The sequence below is a fragment of the Semicossyphus pulcher genome, unplaced genomic scaffold (genome assembly GCF_022749685.1).
Source record: "Semicossyphus pulcher isolate SPU_LCO1_2020_fin unplaced genomic scaffold, fSemPul1.0.p SCAF_14, whole genome shotgun sequence".
NCBI lineage: Eukaryota > Metazoa > Chordata > Actinopteri > Labriformes > Labridae > Semicossyphus > Semicossyphus pulcher.
In genome coordinates, this window is record NW_027211648.1 from 19,026,877 (window position 1) to 19,048,026 (window position 21,150).

Genomic DNA, 21,150 nt, shown 5'->3' on the forward strand with positions numbered 1-21,150 from the left:
CTGCATAAACAACATTTCCATACACCCGGACGCCTACACACCAAACACACACACACACACACACACACACACAAAACACAGACGTAAAAAGTAATTGGACAAACATGTATAAATAAACACACAAGGAAACACAAGAAGGAAAATATTCACACACATACAAACATACAGACCCCCTGCCTCACACTTGAACAGATCCAGCGGCGCTGCTTCAAAGAGGGAATATTCCATTGGTTAGTCTGTCACTGTGCGCCGGGAGGGAAGGGGAACGTCAGCAAGCTAATGCTAAAAGATAAGCTAAGTGCTGCTACGTGCCAGTCATGACGGAAAAAGTAGCAAAACTCAAAAAAAAAAGAAAAAAAGAAAAAAAAGAAAAAAACTACAAGTTAATAAGATAAACTACAAAAGCTGTAGCAGAAACCTTTTCAAAGCACTCACTATGGAAATTCATTTAGCATGGCATAAATGAAGTGCAGCAGAATTATTAAGTATTTATAAATAACCGTAATACCCTCATAAGACCCAGTAATTCATTCTTGTCCTCTGTGGGGGACATGAGTGTCCAAAGGATATTTCTAAAACCTTATGAGCTATCGAGCTGAAACCTGTCGTGTCATGTAGAGGACATCCTGGCCTTTCCAATGAGCTATCATTTGTTCGGGCACGTGTGTGTCATTCACTACAGGAGTTCTGCCCTTTCAAAATGGCTGCCATGTCAGCAGCCACATTTTATGGGAGCAAATAGTTAAAGTAATAAAAAATATACCTGATGTTTCTAAAGCATATAGTTGAAATGTTTTAGATAAAAAGGGTTTTAACTAACTTACAAAGCAGTTTTTTTACTGATATGCACAAAAATTAAACCCCTTAACATTTTGTACTTAATCTGTTTGAAATGAATGGTATCACAGGTGTCAAGATTGTGGTTAAAGACTCTGACTTTGAGCTTTCAGAAGATGAGGAATTGTAGAAACAGAGTGTTGTGCAGTGTAGAGTGTAGAACACGTGACCAAAAACATTAACCTGGATTAGGGTACACGTTTTAGATATACGTTTTTCCTTGTCAATGTGAGTGTAGCCTTTTAATTAGATGATTCTTTTTCCTGAAAAGGAAGCTGTGTTCCTGTTTATTGATATCTGGTGTATCTGCTAAGCATTACTGAAACTGCTAAAAGTTGGAAATTTTTCAGAATACTGGCAGAAAGGTTTACACTGTTCAAACTAACTCACTTTGCATTTAAATTAGCTTCCATGATTGTTTTAGATGGTACTGATGATGCTGCAGGGTTTTGGTCTGATGCAGAATAGGATACAAGAAACATGAAAAATAATTACTATGCAAAGTCCACTATAAACGACATTCCATAAAATATATAAAAAAATGTGTTTTTGAAAACTGTGAAAAATGTTTTTTTCATCCCAAAGACTTAATTTATCTTAAAGTTACAAAAATTCTTAAACTTTAATCTTTCTGGGTCTCAGGAGGATACTCGAGTACAAGTTACTAATATTATAACTGTGTGCAGTACCTTATTAAGTGTTCTCAGTCACCGTATATACTGTATGTGTGTATGCAGCTGTGTGTTTGAAAATGCTACATGTGCACCCTCATGTGTGCTTGTTCTGCTTCAGTACATACATTCACACTTGACTGTACTACTTATGTAGATTGTGTTTATGTGTCTGACTGCAGGAGCCTAAAGTCTGATGTAGAGGGTCATGGCCACTTGTTGCCGGAGGGATGTTTAGCAGCAGCACTGGTTTAGACGGCTGGATGGGCAGCGAGGATGAAGTTCGCTAGCAGGAGTTTAGTGAACCCTTAAACTATGGAATTCGACCCTACCATGCAGGCGAGCCACAGTGTGTGTATGTGTGTTTGTGTGTGTGCAGGGATGCATGCCAGGCACCAGCCATGCTGTCAGACTCTGTTTGTTTGGATGGCAGAGTGGTGGTGGCAGCAGCTTGTACTGTGTGTGTGTGTGAAGGTACAAATAGGGAACAGTGCCCTCCATGCTCCAGTACTTTCTCCACATACCCATGTAAATTGTCACAAGAGATGAGATTAATGCAAAGAGTGTGTTTGTGTGTGTGTGTGTGTGTGTGTGTGTAAGAGAGAGACAGACTCAGAGAGAGAAAGAAGGAGAAGACAGAGAGATCCTTGTTGAGAAAGAGGAAATTGAAAAACAGATGAGAGAGGCGTGGTCGTTTAGTTGAGTCTGACAAGGCCTCGCCCTCCTTCCCTCTTCCTCTGCGATGAACGAGTGAGACTCTGAACACTTGGTAATTATTTCACTACCAATTACTGTCCAAACAAAAGCCTCTTCTCACATTTTCACACTTCCTCCCTCTCCTCTCCTCACTACCATTTTTAACAAGGTGCCATTAAATAATTACGTCCAAATAAAACAAACAGGCTCCACAGTGAGTCCTGGCACGTTTAATCCGTACCATTAATAATTCATACGCTGAATCTCTGACGTGCAGTTCTTCTCCTCCTGCTGCTGAGAGACAGAGAGAGAGCTAAATGTCAGCAGGAGCTGACTGTATATCTTTTCTTGTCCACGGAAAAACAGAGACTCTTTGCTTCTGAATGAGAATGTAAAACAAATAAATGGTAAGGAAATGCCTCCGCCGCACTGGTATTCTTCTTCTGACTGACTAATATTTGTGTCGGTCCATTTGTAAGCTTGTCTGGCTGCAACTCATATGTAACAGTCTGTAACAGCTGTGCCAGTTTATGTACTTTTTAAATGTTTTTTGAGGGAATACATTCACAATACTATGTTTAAGGGTATTAAATATTTCCGTGAATTTCATGTAACTAAATCTATTTCAGTTTTTTGATATTTGTATGTAAAGTTGAGTGCTTTTAAGTGCTACAGGGAAAGTGTTACAATATTTGTGATCATTCTTTTTTGCCAATTTTGATGTCTTTAAGTCTTTAAAGGTGGGGTATTATGCTAATTTCAAGCTTCATATTTCACTCTGTGGTACCTATGGATTAGCTTAGCATAATTTACAGTTAAAGAAACTCATACAGCCTCTGGCTGAAACGACCCAAACAGCTCTGTCCCTTTAAAGCCCCTTTCCCACTGGTTAAAAAACCCACTAACACCCGACTTTTTTGTGGGTAGACTTAGTGGGGAAGGCTACAATCGGCATTCAGTCCCAGGTCAAATGATTCTGCAGTAGACCCAGGTAATTATCGCCTCGGCTCCGATCGGCATAAATGGCAAAACAAGACCCGGGTCGACACGCTAATCTCCGCCCCCTTTGCAGCGAGCTGCTATGACGCGCATTAAATTCAAACAGGGCTCGAACATCGTTCCAAATTTGTCGGCTACGACTTTGATAAATAGACTGAATGAGTAATAGATATAATAAAGACCTAACCGAAACATCTTCACTGGCCTCCATGCTGCTTACCAAAGAGTATGATGTAAGTTCTTTGTGCGTACTATTGTTTACTAACCCTGTTTCCGGCGCATTTGTGATGTCAGCCGGTGACGCAGCAGAAAAGAGACCGACGGGAGTATACTCCACTGGCAATGGGAAATTAGCGGGTCTTCCCCGAAAAACCCGCGTCAACGCGCTAATTTTGGTGGGAAAGGGGTATAAAAAGCCCACTTTATTCTGATTGGCCAACTCTCTGAAGCCTGCATAGGCTGCACTTTGTGACGTCACAAAGTTTGTGAAACCTGGCGTTCACAGCAGCCAGCAGACTGAGCTGAGAAGCCTGGCGATGACTCCAACATACTTTTAACCTACAGATTTGAAACTTCACCCACGTTTAGTATGAACATCCAACATTGTAACATTATATATATGTATTAAAATGGGAAACTAGCATAATACCCCCTCTTTAACTGTGTATGCTTTCATGTTTCAAGCTTTAACTAGTCTTTGTTTCAGTGTTAAGACCTCTTTGTGTTTGTTGCTAATAGTGCTAGCATTCCCATAGGTGCTCTATAACACAATTAGCACATGTGGCCATCGGTGGAGTGGTAATATCTTCCTGTCCCTCAGCTTGCATCTTGATCCGCTGTCTGCAATTAACACCTCCACAAGCCCAGCTGAGCGCACACATATAAACACACACACATACACTCAAATGAGAACGATTGAATAAAAACATCCCTACCACTCACATCACAACGATGTATTTTAATGGAAACTGGTGAAAAACGAGGTGCTTTTATTTATAATTGATATTGGTTACACCTCATTTTGCAGAATTTGTATGTGTGATTTCAGGTCTTCAAACACGGCTCCTTCACGAGAGCGCACCTGTGCAAATGTTTATCTTTAACACTGACCAATCAGAGGCCACTAGACTCTATGGATGAACAGATCTTATGTTTCGATGATTGAGTTTTACAAAGATGCTGCGTGACTACAGAGAGCAAACCGGAAGATATCTCGAAGGAAGATGCTCTTTTGGAACGCAGCTGAAGAGTCAAATAACTGTAATTTCCTCTTTGTAAAAAGGCACTTAGCGAGCACATCCATTTTCTACTCTTTCCTCATGATACAAGACAGCAGGGCCAAAAGTAATGGGAGTTCATTGCGTTTTTGGGAGATAATGCTTCTCGCTAAAAACCCAATACACATTTTTAAATTTCTCTTCCGCGAGGACTGTCGAGGCAACCCTGAGTCTCCTTTGAAGAGAGCGAGTGTGGTCTTTGAAGCTTTTTTTCATCAGGGTTTCAAACGCAAATGCCGAGGAAGTTCAAAGCCGAGGGAGAGGACTCGTGGCCATATTTCTGTTTTGTTTCAGGGCCCTGGTTATATTAAGCTGAGAAGCTACAGTGCGTGTGTGTGCATGTGTGTGTAATGTCAGGGAAGAAAAGTTAACCTAAGAGTCAATAAAAATACTTTTTATTAATTGCTGATGGAAAGGAAGTTGCAGATGTGCATTAGCAGTGCGTGTGTACATGCCAAGATGCAGCGATGCCTCTGCTTGCCTACATGCACACACACATTAACACACATACACACACACGCACACTCCTTAACTGTTTCTGACACACACAGCTCCCCTAAAGCAGCGGGGCCCATTTTTGCTAAAGTGAGGTAACGGTGGTGAGTACTAATAGACCGGTGTAGAGTACAGAGAAAGGGCTGCTTCAGCACCATCACTTTAAACAACCCTTAGGCTGTAAATGCACACACACCTGCACCACCCAACACACACACAGCAAGGTAATATCCCCTACTTGCCGTGTCTTTAGGGGAAAGAGGCAGATAAACAGCGGGCTCCAATAATGGTGGTTTAGATCTCAATGGGTGCGAGTCAATGCCTCTCCAAGCCGGGGGCTAATGCCAGTTAACTCTCCCTGTAGGGGACGAGCGCAGGCCTGCAGTGGCTCGCAAAACAAGCGCTCTCCCAAGATCCTCATTACTTCCAATGCTGAGTAGCAACTGTAAGTAAAGCAAAACTGCAGCTTAAGCTAAAAAACAGCGAGCGGGATGCGGGGGAGAGAGAGAGACTGTGGAGTGAGAGAAAGCAAGAAAATAGGTGTCTGGGAGGGAAAATAATTGCTCACTGTTAGGGCTCTGTTAGGGTTTTCCAGTCGGAGAGAGTTAGAATGGGATTTCTCTAAATGGCTAACGCAGCAAGCCGCCGCCATTTTTTCCCTTCCCTGTTTTGGCCGATGGTGTGCTTTTTGAATATATTGTCTGCAGGGAGGGCTTTTTGCTGTTGCACTTCGAACACGAGCAGCCATCAGGAGGAGGAGAGACAGGGGCATGTGGGAATGTGGGAGAGCTGGTTTGATGGGTGGGGGGGGGGATGAAGAAGGGAAGAAAAAGAAGGACAGAAGTGGAGAAAGAAAGCTGGAGGAGAGATGTGTCGAAATAAGAGGGAGGAACAGAGGCAGAAATGTGGATGGAAAATTCAGGCTTGTTCCTCGGTGGGAGGCCCGCACCGCAGCGGCGCTCTGAGCGAGGGAAAGCAACAGAGACAAACGGGAGATGGGGAGGAAAGGGTGGGGACGAGGGAACACGGGACACAAGAGGGAACAGAAGAGAAAGCGAGCATGATAAAAATAATGAGAGAAAGAGAGAGGGACAGGGACAGCCAGAGGCAGTGTTCCCACCACGCAGCCTCTTAGGGAGTGGTGTGACTAGAAAACTCGCTGGGCTCCATACACTCAACAAGGCAAAAAACACACTTGCATAAAAAACCCTCACACCCTCCTCCACTGCTTTCTTGTAATAACTTTCAGCGATAACAGAGGGAAAATATAAGTTTTGGTTGAGAAAATCCCTGCGGCTTCCTTTGTGGTCCGATATTTTCCGGCTCGTAAATGTGTTTTTCTGTCTCATCGGGGAAGTCGTTTAGTCGTTGTTTTTAAAAGCGTCCTGATCGGAGGTCATCGGTCCAGTTCCTTCCAGGCGTCTGTGTTTGACCTTTGACCTCAGCATGGAAAAAAAAGACCAGCACTATTGCAAAATTGTTTTGTAACATCTGTGCTTCTCATTATCATAATTAGAGATGGAAATATATTTTCTGATATGAAAAAGTGAATTCAAACCACCGGCGAGGCTCGGGGACGACGTAAAGGACGAGAGCGGATGTAAACTGGTTTATTGAAGAAGGAGCCTTAAGCTAACTAACTGGACAGACCTGGCTTTCTCACCCTCCCTGTCTCCCACCTTCTATCTATCCCCCCTTCCCCTCTCCCTCCTCCACTCACCCTGACCTCTCTGTCCTTTTCCAGACCCTGGAAGCACTTGAAGCGGAGCTCAGATACGCGGCTTAAACTCTCCCGAGCGCCCGCCCGCAAGCTCCAATCACCTCTTAAAAAGAAAATAAAAACTTGTAGGGGTGAGGAGAGATGGAAGAGGAGGGAGACGAGGAGGGGGAGGGAAAGAGGAAGGGAGGGAGGGGTGGGCAGTAGGCAGTGTTAACCGGACCTCAGAGGACCTTTGGGGAGATGGAAGAAGAGAGAGAAGAGGTAGAGATGAGTATTTGTGATTTTCTGCGGCTGACAGTGCGAGCTGGGTCATGGAGGAGTGTGGATGTGCTCTGTGTCAATTAGCAGCAGCACAACGTGGAAAGGAACGGCAGTTTGGCCCTGAAAGTGAGGCAGGCAGACGGACACAGGTGCACAAGAGATGAAAGTCACAAGCAGTACGGAAGCCCTTAGCAGACATGCATCCATACATTATATTTACTGTGTTTTTCCGTGATAACGAGTTATTTCTGCTTGTTTTCTCACGTTCTCGACTTATTTATCACAAATTAACGACACCACACCACCATAACGTCAGAAGATGATAACTCGTATATCCAGAGTTGTAAAAGCACAAAACAAATATAGAAACAGGCTTAACCTACCTCATTAGTGTGGGCAATGGCAGCATGGTATGTGGTGGTCTGTGATATCAGTGACCAGCCTGCTTTGTTTTCTAAATCGCCGGAAAATTATCCCGTTATGACGAGAAAACCAGCTTTGTTATCCTGAGATCACGGGACAAATACGTCCAGATCTCGAGAAAATGACCAGAAATATTACGGGAAAACAGAGTAGATAAAATGTATGGATGCATGTCCGCTAAGGGCTTCCGTAGACCAGATCTGAAAATACCTAACATAGTTTGCTTTTATGGTCCTCAAGTCCAAAAACAGACAATGTTAAGGTGACAGGGACACAAGGTTGCTGGTTATTTTCTACATGGTTTAAGTGGTCAAGTATTTTTGGCTGACCGCCAGGGTCAGCCCTACACATGGGTCTGTACGTGACTGAGTGAGTAACTGACTGACTGACTGAGTGAGTGACGGTACTTTCACAGCTGTAGAGAGAGAGAGTTGTGACAACCCAATGGCAGATCATGGAGCATATTGGACCTCCACTGACGCGACTCTCTGTCTATACGGCTCTGGATACTTTGTTCGGGGAGTAGGCGGGGCTGCTACTCCTCCACTCATCTGCTGTCCTCACCTAAATCCGCTGCGTGCACCTGCTTTCAAACACGTTGTCATTGCCCTCATAAGGACAGTCCTTGTAACACATTGCCCACAAAAGTGCACATTGACCTGATGCGGTCAGCCACATACTAGGTTTCGACCTAGTCTTGTTAACAAAACAAATGGTTTTGATACTACCACTTCAGTGATAACAGTAGGAAAGTGTCTTTGCTAGCTATAAAAAGCAGAACAGTTTCTCTGTGAACAAGGACAAAAATAATTGAGTAGAGAGAGTGTTGTGTATGCTTCTGTACAAGGCAGACGGGGTCAAAAGCTAAGGCCTCCGTAGATAAAAGATCTCAAACCTGTTCGACATCTGTAAGTGATTACGGAGCGACAGCCTGCTTCCCACTGTACTTTTACTGCTTTTAGATCAGAAAAAATAGCAGAATATTTCCTCGCAGTCTATTTTGTTGACTCTGAAATATGTTGTGGGATCGCACAGCAGCCGACATGTGCATATCTCAGCCGTATCAGCTCCATCCTATCAGCAGCAGGGATGACAACTGAGTTCCTGCGCTCTGTTCGTGTGAAGTTTGATTTAGTATCAGGTTCCGTCTAATAATTGATATGCCTTCTGCACACTTCTAGGGACAGCCATACTAAAGCTGGTAGGAAGTGACGCCACACTGACAGGCTGTCAACGTCGGGACGACTTGTCAAACAGGCTCATGTACAAACTCAGCAAACACTATGTAATCTACAGCTAGAAATATCCAGGGATGGCAGAGTTGGGGAAAGCAGAACACAAACACATCAGAATAAGGACGGGACTAACTTTAGCACTGAAGGCTTTACTTTTTCAGGACTTTGCCTTCTGCACTTTGACTGGATGACTTCAGCTCTCTCCAGCAGCTCGCAGTCAGTGATGGAAGCTGGTACGCCTGCAGTCCCAGCCCCCCAAATCCATCCGGATGAGAGACAAATGTCTGCTCGTCCCCGATGTCTCATGGAAGGAGAAAAATATTTTGAGGACGCTCTGAATTGCTTCAGAGACACTGGGAGGAAGGAGGTGTGTGTGTGTATGAAATCTGTTTTTGTGCGTGTGCATACGAGGTGGAGGAAGAGGAGGGGGAGGCTGGCGGTTGAGCAATGTGATTTCTGCTCGACTGTCACAAATCTAGCGCAACAGGAAAATCAATTTGGCCCTGTGTGTGCCTTTTTGGCTCCGGGAGAGAATCCAAATAGCAAGGCGAGGCCCGGATAATGTTACAGTGTATTGGATTTGCTTCATGGAGAGACAGAGAGAGAGAGAGAGAGAGAGAGAGAGATGAGGGAGGAAGAAGAGGAGCAGCGAGGAGACGAGGGAATCACAGGCGTGCTGTGGAGCTTCGACAAGATAGATTTGTGCGAGTGTATGGGTGTATGATAGGCTGGCAATGTGTCAGTCTCCCTCTCTGTCTCTCTCCCTCACACACACACACACACACACATGCACACAAACACACACACACTGTCACTCATCCTCGCAAGTGAGTGCATATCTGTGATTTATATGTGTGACCATACAAACATGTTTCACATAAAACCCCTAAAAATAACTGGTATGTGTTACTGCATGCTGGTATAAATGCTTTACCTGCCTTCTGGGTTGGTGTTTTGGTGTGTGTGTGTGTGTGTGTATCTGTGTGTGTGCGTGCGTGTTTGACAGCCAGGTGAAAGGATGACATGATGAAATTGCTCTCCTCTGACCGCTGTCAAGGGTAACGTGTGTCCCGGGAGTGCTCAGCCGTATGACATGTCGCATCACTCCAGCGAGTGAGGCTGACCGGTGACAGACAAACACACACACACACACACACACACACACGCGCACACACAAAATGACTGCTCTAGAAAGCTTGTGATGACATTTCTTAATACCCCCTCTACCTCTAAAGCACTTTTGCATAATAACTGTAAACATGGTCGGCAGTTGTCAGATTCTTAAACACTTTGGCACCAAAGACACACATTTTTACTCAGATGTGACATCATACGGGGACATTTACCGCACAGCGACAGCAGTCTCGAATCCCATCCGCTATAGTCTGACGACGAAATAGCCTCTGGGGAACTACGGTGAACACGCCGGGCGTGTAGCCAGGGGTTAGCGATTAACGCTTTTCCACGTGCTGCATTGTTTACAGAAAAAGAAACTGTTTTTCTTGTGATTTACTTTAACGGGTCTTACCTGTGCTGAAATTTCAACATCATGATGCAGATTAGAAAAAAGTAAAAATGAAGCTTTGTCAGGTCTGTCCTCAAGAGGAGAAGAAGACTTTTAAAATGCTCGTTTGTTGAACGGAGGTCGGCTTGATCATTTCTGATGCATTCGAGGAAGTCGGGAAATCTGAACACTGAACAGCTTGTGTGACACCACGTCAAGGGAATTTATCTCAAGTTTTAGCTGTTAGCATGCAGATGTCTGTTTAAAGAGATTAATAAGAAGGTAAATCAACAGATAGCTGCTGATGGGAGCCGGGATGTCAGTGCGGCGCATTACATTTTGACTGCTTTTGCTCTCCTCATGGACTGTTTTTTCTGCATACAGCAACCTGTTGATACATGATTGGTAAATATTACTCGGACTACAATCGTACTACAAACTGAAAACAGAACACTTGCCGTACCCAAAAACCCACGTCCCTGCCTACAGAATCTGTAAATAGAGATTACAGCTAGTGACGAGTAAAAGGGGGAAATATGTGCTATCAGTGTAAGGACAGATCTTGATGTGAGTCCAGGGGCAGAGTTCATTAAGTGCACTTTCTGCACTGACAGTAGCCTTAATGGACCAGAATGCATTGCAGCCACAAGACATGTTTTGTTTTGACTGGAGCTCAAACTGCTGCAGACAAAAGCTGCAAAACTTTCACACTAATTAAATAGCTTATTAATGATTGTCTTATTCTATTGCTTTTATTTTATTTGGAGGACGCTGATGTTCACACAACTAGTTTGCATAATGAACAACGCACACACACACACACACACACTCTCCCCTCACTGACTTGTTCCAAAGTAAAGCGACAGCATTAACAGAAGTGTCCTAACTTGTGATGAAGTGTTAGAAAGTGGAGCGTTAGTAATCACATGTGTGCTAACCACATTAGTTCTCCCGTGTCTCTCTAAGGTTGGCTGCTCCTTGATCTAATTCAAACTGATTGTAGTACAGCCGCTAAAACATGCCAGATGTTACTCACTGCTCCACGCTTTATCACCATTTATTTGGCACGGGGAATATTTAAAAATATTTTCTTATTAATCACGTCCCAGCGATCGGTTTCGCTTCTCGTCTTTGCCGCCTCATTCCGGATTCTCGTCATGATTCTTGGCACGAGCGCCTGAAAAACCACTGTCCCAGTTTTTCATTAGCGTCAATCACTTTGGTAAGCGGCTGCGAGGAGAGGAAGGAGGAGGAGGAGGAAGAGCTGGCGTCAGGATCTCACTCAAGACATTTTGCCCCGCCTCGTCAGAGTGAGTGACAGGCCCGAGACACGCCGCTGCTCCGGTCAGCCGTGCAGCCGGGCGGGGAGGTGGCGGGGATGACGGGGAGGCCAGGCGGGAACGGCGTGCACATAAACACATTGGCACGCCTGTCTGAGGCAAATCAAATCCACACTCGTTTATAATGCTCAGTGTTTATCTAAATGGTTATGCGCTCTGCTATGGCCTCCGGAGACAGACAGACACACCATGCATTGTCTGATAATCCTGTTGGTGTCTTGTTTGGGCTGCCATATCTTAGATAAGGCTACAAATCAGATGGAAGGTCCTGCATCACCAGTCAGTCGCAATTCATTAACACACAGAACGGGGAGGAAATATTGTCTGACACATAAATGTTGGAAACATTTGCAATCCACAGGTAGAGGGGAGATGGACTTTATTAAAATTCCACTGCAATGTAGGGACGTGTTTCTACAACAGCGTGATCAAAGACTTAACAAATCCCTCCTATGCAAGGACAAAAACTGTGTGGAGAAAATGAATGAGACATATTCCATGAAGTGCTCGCCGCTAAGCTGTAATATTCTGCGGCGGTCTGAATTAGGATTTCAAATAGGCCAGAGATATCAAAGTCTAGACGTGCGGGATTGATATTATTTGGTCTTCTGCTGCAGTGTGCACTCAGCCTCAGCCTCTGTCCAAACTGGCAATGAAAATTGATCTGGAAGGATTATACGGTGGGTTGGAGATGAGGGGGAAAAAAAGAGATGCTATTAAACCAGGATGTTGTTGGGCTGCTCTAAAAAGAGGTCAGAGCCTGCTCACCTAACAAGCAAAGTCTGAGAGGTTAGATTTACATGGAAATATCATTATGGGTAATTATATGATCAAAGGGCCAGTTCACCGATTTTCAACCTCAGTCCGATCATGCTATTATGGGGAGCTAATGCCATTATGCAATTTTGCTCTGTGCCTTTGGAGGACGCTATCCGCTTCTCCGATGGGCCCTGGAAAACCTCCGCCACAGTGAGCTTGCTTAACTACACTTCCTGGATGCCCGCCTCTGATGTCATGCCTCTTTCATAATCATCAGGTTAGAAATGTAGACTGCAGACCTGAAGATTTTTTAGACGATCCACCGGTAGATTTTCGTCATCTGAGCCATTGTCTGCAGCGAAAACAGTAGTATTTCACTCCAGCGTCTCTCGCTGGGCCATTCTTTTCAGAGGGAGAGGCGCAATGCACGCTGGGTGTTGTAGGAATGTAAAATTGGGCGGATCCACAAGCTGTCTCCACAGTTATGGCGCCAATTTCAAATATTATTGTTTCTATCGATTACAGAGAACACCAGCTTTGACTGACAGTGGCTTTTTCAAGGGGCGAACTGCTCCTTTAAGACACAGATTTGTTAGCCTGTTTGGCTATAGGCAGCTGTGATGCAAAGGCGTCCTTATAATGCAGAACATTTAAATGTTATTTGTAGAATCGTGTATACTTATTCTGCATCGGGGGTCAGTTTTCCACATGACCTTTTTAAAATCCTCTTTAAATGCACATATTTAAAAAACAAATGAAATCAGGCTTAGCTCTTTAAATAGCAGAAACAGACGGAAAGGTCAGGTAGAAATGGGGCTGTGATGACTGTGGTAGGTCTACAGCAGCGACAAGTTTACCAATGATCAGACTTTAAAAATGCTTTAAGTTGAACAACAAGGGACAAGAAACTATAATGTCTAGCCCCGCCCACAATCAGTGATGTCACAGCAACTTTTTTCATTACCTGTCAAAGACAATGAACTTCATCTGCCATCGCTGACTGGTTATGTTGTGATTGTTTGCTGGCACAAAGTAATTTCCCTTTAAGCTATAAAGCAATTCTGCTAATTTCCCCGGGAACCCAACACGCTGGTACACGATGTAAAACGCGGTGTTGTGTCTGGTTCCGATGACAAACCTTGTCAGTGATTGTCTCATTTGTTTGTGGTGATTAAACTAATAAAGTTATCATACAAGTTGCACCTTTCATCAAGTTAAAATCTCATTATAAAGATACATGTGCACATACAAAGTCTCTAATGGTAACCTTACCCGGTGCCGTGTTGTTGACAGAGGGTCCGCTGGCAGGAGAGATGGGTCCCGAGCCTGATCGTGACTGCTGGGACTGAGTGGAGCCTGCAGGCGAGCCCACTGGGGAGGGAGAGGGCCCGCTCCTCTGGCTGGGGAGGTGGGGGGAAGCGTGAGGGGAGAAGGGGGACTGTCCCTGGTTGCCGGCCCCCGCCTGCTCCCCTTGGCTACTGCTGCTGCTGCTGGAGGAGCCGCCGGCACTGACGGCTGAGCCCAGACCGGCCTCCGTCCCAGTGGGGAGGTCATCAATCGAGCCGGACAGATCCTGGAACAGAAGAGAGGACGTCCAGTGAGTATTTATGAAGCTCACCCGAGCGTTTGATTAGAAGTGACAGGCAGCAGGAGGCGAATTTAAAACGTGAGCTCAAGCAGAGATAAAAACGTTCCTGGTAAATATGATGTCGTGATAAAACAGCTCTATTGCAACTATTTCAGCAGAGTTGAAATGTGATTGTTTGGCTGACAGACTGGATGGTATCATCTATAAAAGCCTATTAAAAAACAAAAGAGGGAGTGAATCACAAAGATTCACCTTATTTCCGTTAGTTTCGTAAGACACTGCAGGTTAAAATGTTGACTTGAAACGTGCAGAAAGAGGGTCTGACATCTCTGTGACCTGCTGTAATCACTGAGATGAAGTCTCTGCAGTCATGGTGGCAGTGTTTAATACGGCAGAGGAGCAAAAACATTACCCCCAAGAAGCTACTACTGTACACCGGCTGTTGTAGTGAAAATGAATTGTAATGGGCTTTCATTCAGACCAAGGGTGAGTTCATATTACAGCTCTCATTCCCTGTGGTGAGCAAAGAACGCTGTGTGTGTGTGTGTGTGTGTATGTGTGTGCTAAGTAGGTACTCCCCATCCTGAATTGATTCCAGGGAATCCCCACCAATACAGCCGACAGATTACCGACTGTATAAAAGTGTGTGTGTGAGGGGAAGCATAGAGCTGGAGGAGAGATGGTGGTGGAGGTAAAGAGAAAAGATGTGATGGCTGCCTCCCAAACTACACGTCACACACATTTGGACACACACAAGTATACACACACTATCAACTGTGCCCCAGCTGTAGCTGAATATGGGGGAAGTCACCTGTAAGTGACCCTGGTTTCCCGGCTGGTGCACGCTTGAGGGGGAGGGAAAGATTCGCGGGGGTATGGCAGCTGATCCTACCTGCTAACCCAGGCCTGTTGACCCCCAACTCCAGTCCCACCTGAGTCCTGTGAAACTATTACTGTCAGCACAGGATCATGTCTGTCTGTGTGCAACCTAGAATTTATATGGGGTCCAAAAATCCAAAAAACACAACCATACACCTGAATGATTTTACAAGGGTTGTGTGATTGGCGTGTACACATGCAAACACAAGGGCGAAAAAAACAAACCGCAGTACTTCTCACTTTTTGCATTCTTGCTGTAATGTTTAAACAATACAATTCTACAGGTGAGCTATTAAGATGTATACTGGTCATTTCTTCAGATGTCTAAGAAGAAGTGAGGATGCCTGTCAGACTGTTTTCATAAAAGTAAAAGCAGCCTCACAACGAAACGCCTGAAAGATTTTATTTCCACAGGAAAAAGTCAAATTAAAAGATCTGGCATACTTGCAAAAAGTTGGGTTACATTTTAAAGGAAGTGCATATGAATTATCATGAATTCATTCATGTGGTGCTTCATTAAATATGACTCGAAATGTACAAGGATTAACAGAGTTTTATGAATGACTTAATGCAAGAACAATGTGCTTCAAGAGTTTGTAATGGCATTCATGTCTTCTCTGATTCTGCTAAATTGAAAGTGTTGTATAAGACGCGCTTTTAATAAATTTTTTTCACCTAAAAATAGGGCTGCATACTTTATCCCAGGGCAACAAATAAACCAGTATAAAATGCAGAGAGAGGTATGTTATTGTGTTATGGTATTTTTCCCAGACGATGGCGCTATAGTCGAGCTAAAGTTGTAAGTTGTAAGCGGTGACGTCACACCTCCGCATTAAACTGTTTCCGTGTCCAAGCTGCTCCAACGTCTCCTATTTACAATATGCTGCAGTGCTGTTTTAAACTTGATTGTTGCTAACGCTTCGTCACAGAAATGCACCGTCATCATCGCCATCGCAGCTGCCACCCTCACAACAATCAACGTCATTGTAGGCTGCCAGCTACCGCTAGCTACAGCACCTGTAGCTAGCAGGATTACAAACGAATGGCGAAAACAGATGCTAGGCTGTAATTTGTGTGTTTTGAATGTTTGAAATGAAAATAAAAATAGTGTTGAAATAACTTGTACACGTTTTCATTAATAAACAGCTGTAGAAAATCTTTGTCCCTCTGGGATTCCCCCCAAAAACAGACTGCCTCTTATCTTTTGGTGCAACTTGTATTCCGTATTTTACGTTAAGTGTCACTTCTTCAGGACTATGACATTGGATTGGATTGGAAAATCGTTATTGTCCCCATTGGTTTGCGACAGTAGCACACACAAGCAATACACATCATAAAAGAAAAGCGACATAAACACATACATACAATAAAATACGTACTCCAGTCCTATACGTGCAATGGCAACAATGCCTGCAGCTTGTTTAACAACCAGACTGCTGATGGAACAAATGTCCTAAGTTATCTGTTAGATTTGGCCCTCCGAGTGTCAGTGAACCTCCTCCCTGTTGGCAGAAGTCTAAACTCTGCATGAAGAGGGTGCTGAGGGTCGTCCAATATGGCCTTTGCCTTCTGAAAAATACGGCCAAGATCATTAAAGTTAATGCCAACAATCTTTTGGCAAAGTTAAAAATACTTCCCAGCCTGTTCTTGTTAACAATGCTGAGGTTGCCAAAGCAACAGATTAATAAAAGATGTGGCCCTGCAAATACAGCTGACTTTGTCCATCTACATCATCACACTGATGAAAAACAGGATTAAGGGTGGCGTATTAGTAAACTCACATGTATCAATTGTTGCTTATGCATACATAATACATATAAACTCAATCATTAAGTATTGACATAAGGCCCAATATTATGATGTAATTTGCACTTTTTGCCTAAATTCGACACCGTGCATGTGCTCGGCTGTGACTGTTCAGTTTAACTGCAGATTTAACACTGAAGAAAACAGATGATTGAAATACCTTAGTTGTTACATGAATTAACATGTTGTTCTTGTAATACATGAGATACTGTTCATTCTTGTGGATTCCTGACGGAGCACTACATGAATTAAACCCTGATTTTTCACACATGAAGTCATATGAAATTATAATCCATGTAGCCTTACTATAAAAGTTTGAAATCCTAGAACGCTAAACCCACTCTAACAATGCCTGACAAACCCGGCGTGTCCTGAAGGCACTGACTGAGACTGAGAGAATTTGTTTTGATTTTATACAGCTCAGTCATTCAGTCAATTCCGCGTCAACAGTGTGTTTTTTTCTGATTTCCCGAGCACCATGTTTGTTTCATATAAAAAGTGAGAGAGTCCTCCTTCCCTTTCTATCCCCGCTCAGCTCAGCTCGTGGAGCAGACAGCCGCGTCAGAGTGGCAGTCGGTCCACGGCTGCTTGTTTTGGTTAATGCGATCTCGGCGGTGACACACAAAGCCTTTGTTTTCCATCATGCTGCTGTGAGTGCCCACCCGCTCTGCCAGCCTGCCAGTCTGTCGCCTGGCATTATCTTCCCTCGCTCCACTGAGCACATGGGACCCTCGCTTTCCTCCCTCTCTTCTTCCCTTCCTTCCTCACCCGTGGTACCACTCCCTGTCTGAGCCAATCAAGGCTCCCAGTATTCTGAGCTGAGTGATGTAATGTGCTGCCTCCACCAATCGGGCCGACAGTTATTTTCGACCGACTGGCTGCCCTAGGTGCGTGCCATTTGACATGAAGGGGTTACCGTTGGAGGCGGTGTAACCATGGCAATGACTTTTCCAAAACACCCAGAGCTAGCCCGTTGTACAGCTAGGTTGTTAACCCACAGGCTAATTGTGTGAATGGATGGGAATAATTGCATTTCACCTAATTGGGTGCTGTTGCCAGCTTTTCCAGTGGCATTTTAGGGGTGGGAAAATGCGTACCAGTAATTCGTTTAGTGGCTGTTAGGCTCATTTGGATTATACACACACTTGAGCACAGCTGTGTGGCCCAAGACCAAAAAAGTAGCAGCACTATATAACATGAAAGGGTGGAAAAGCTTAACACCCGTGGGCTATAAAAACGTCAATAGTAAACGCCCAATAAAGCCATAATCATAACTTATGATTGCTGAAACACTACCGTTAAAAAAGTCATTTCACAATGTGCCCTCGGTGTAACGCCTTTATCAACACATACACACATCCTCCACATGTACGCCTAATCCTTGTCAAGGGCCACAGAGTATTGTGTTACCTGGCTAACTGTCTGCTCCGTCGTCATGTGTAAAGAATCGGAGCCAGCTAACCAGCCAGGCAGCCATGCGGTCGGAGGATCCAAACGCCCAACAATCTGGGGCCCCAATCCAAAGTGGCCCAAATCCAATTTGTTTGGCTCGGGGCTGCAAATTGCTCTGTGCATTGAGTCTCCAAATAGCTGTCAACCACTCCCGCTTGGCGTCCTGTATCGCTTAATTCGCTCCTAGAGCATGTAATTGTCATAATAAGAAAAATATTGAGGTGATAATAACCAGTTACTTTGAGATACCCCCCGCCTACCTCAAGACAACACACACATGCTGTCGCATATACGCACATAATGGGCCGAGACCGTCGTCTACACATTTCACACAACATTGGAGAGGCAGTCGCTTGTGACCCTTCACCTCACTGGTGTTGGCGCCTGCCTGTACTCTCTCTCGTTTTGTGTGTGTGTGTGTTTGAATGTGTGTGTGTGACAGGCACACAGGATGCTGGGCTGTCACAGCGAGACATGCTTGAGCACTGATGCGGCCGGGGGGACAGATGAAGCTACACACACACACAAACACACACACCCAACCCCATCTTTCACTCATACTACTGACCTGCTCTCTCTCTCTCTCTCTCTCTCTCTCTCAGACACACACACACACACACACACACACACAGACCCCAGCAGGGTATGCGGCATCAGTGTGAAGCAGGAAGCTGTCACATCCAGCAGACTGTGGGACTTTTTCCCCTGACCATGGTGCTGATGTTGTCTCCTCTCACCACACACCGGGAATTAATCAAAGTTGCTATGGGAGAAGGCACCAAGCATGTGTGAGAGAGAGTGTGTGTGTGTGCGAAAGTGGTTCTCTGTCTAGACAGGGAGGAGCCAATGGCTGCAGCTTCCTGTGGGCTACAGGAAAGGAGAGCGACTTGAGAAACTAGCTACTTCTCTCTCTCTCTCTCTCACATCCGTATCTATTTTTCCGTCGCTCCCTGTCTGCCACAGTCAGAGGGAAAGTAATGCTGAAGGCTCTGCACCAGATGGCTAGCCAGCTAACTAGAGCCTGAAACACAAACTCAAACACGGCGAGTGAGCACTGTGAGCGCTAACACTCAACAACAACATCCCTTATGGCACGACACTGCACAGAACTAGAAGACGGCAATGATTCACTTTGACATTTGATTGATAGGTTTCATTTATCTGATTAGAGTTTGAAAAAAAAGAAAAAGTAGCTCTGCAGCAAGGAAATACAATTATTACTGTAGTAGCTCCCTTCTGTAGGGACAGGACTGTTATAATTAAATGATAAATAAAACTTTATAATAGTTTAACCAAAAATTTAACAAAAAGTTTAATTAATTTTTTGCTGGTCTTTCTATATATCAATGCAGTTCATTCTAGTTTGATTTTTCCTCATTAATAAGATGGTGAATGGAGTTTGTTTGAGGTGCCCAGAGTACTGACACTGACAGCATAAACAGCAACATCTTGCAGCTGAGTGCACCACACGCATTTTGGCTGCTGATTAAAATACAGGTCTGCACGGTGGTGCAGTGGCTAGTGCTGTAGCCTCACAGCTAGAAGGTTCCTCGTTCGAATCCTGGTTCGGACGAAGTGGGCCTTTCTGTGTGGAGTTTGCATGTTCTCCCAGTGCATGTGTGGGTTCCCCTCTGGGAACTCCGGCTTCCTCCCACAGCCCAAAGACATGCTCGTTTGGTTCATTGGTGACATGTTAATAAGTGCATCCATGGTTCTCAGTGTACACGCTCCACTTATGCCGGCTAATCTGAAACGTGAACATCCAACTGTTTTAGGGAAAAGTGGAAAGACTACGGAAAATGATCCGTCCTTTCTTATCCAATGCCTCAGAACTGCTCTGTCTCTGTAAAAAAGTACTGATGTAAGTATGAGCTCCCTGGAAAAGTTCTTGGTGGGTGTAATGGTTCCTTCTCTTCATACTGCCATGAAAACATCCCAACTAAATGTGATTGTGATGTCATTCTGTGTACATGGTATTAATATAACAAAGAGTACGGTCTAGACCTGCTCTTTTCGTAAAGTGTCTTGAGATTGATTGCTTGAATCATATCTCTAGTTTTTTTGGCCTTTAATGAGCGAGAGAGGACGGTGGATCGTGTCTGAAACAGGGGAGGAGAGAGTTGGGATGACACAAAGGGCAAAGGGCCGAGGGTGGGAGTCAAACCTGGGGGACTATAGCCTCTGTTTATGGGATGTGCAAGCTTAACCAGCACCCTAAAGTCTCTATAGTTTTTTTTGTGTGTGTTACCATCCGTCTCCTGCAGCTCAGACAGAAAAGACAAAGAGGGATTTTTTGTATAAAAACTCTTTGGAAGACACACACTTGATATGACACTATAACCCTGACAGCTGAACCCTAATATCAGCTTCAGAACTGTATATTTAAACACTCAGGGCTTGACATTGTTTGACCCAAAGAATCTCTTTTTAGTCATTAAACATAAGCTGTGTAGTTTTGTTTTAAAGCAGACTTTAAAAAATGTGAAGCAATCCTTCAGTGTTATTTTCTATTTAAGCTTCCGTTGAGTATTGATGTTTTTGTGAGTATATATAGAACCTGTGTTTACACGGGTCAAGAGTAAAATCCATTATAATGTTACACATAGCGACGATTGTAGTCCGCTTTACTGCGGTACAGTATATAGAGAAATAACACCTCAGTGGGCTCAGAGGCGAGTTTTAATCTCTGTTTCTCTTCTCTGGGTAAATATGATGATGTAAACTGTAATTAACTCCAACAGCTATCGTTTGTAGGCCTGAGGGACAGGTCTGCTCGTGGCAGCACTGCACTCATTTATCGGCTCCGGCCGCTGTGCTTTCTATCTTTATGGCGCACTGGAGACTGAGAGGAAACGCTATTACACAAAGATGCTTTTTTATCCTCCCCCCAAACCGGCGATTGAGGCAAAATCCAAATGAAATGCCATGCAAATGAATCCAAATGGACTGCTCAATGTGTGTGTGTGTATGTGTGAAAGAGGGTTTTAATGCGATGCCCCATGTAGAGCACCAACTGTAATACCCTTCACTAAGTGCTATTAAGTACAGAAAGAAGAAGAGAAATGAGACGCAGAGAGAGACTTAGCGGAGGGAGATTTAACACAACACCCACGCCATCATTTCTTTTTTCATGTCAATCAGCTGGAATTCCTACCAAGGCTGAAATGATGATGATAATTGGTGATGATGATGAGAATTGATAGACTTT

At 44.3% G+C, this 21,150-nt stretch overlaps 1 protein-coding gene across 1 annotated transcript in view; it reads right to left on the reverse strand.

The window, feature by feature from the left end:
• Positions 1-21,150, reverse strand: part of LOC138590840 (AT-rich interactive domain-containing protein 1B-like) — a 195,261-nt gene that overhangs the window by 47,693 nt on the left and 126,418 nt on the right. The window contains exon 5 of the mRNA XM_069661234.1: positions 13,490-13,790. Within this exon, the coding sequence (XP_069517335.1) occupies positions 13,490-13,790 (301 nt within the window). The remainder of the gene's footprint in view (positions 1-13,489; positions 13,791-21,150) is intronic.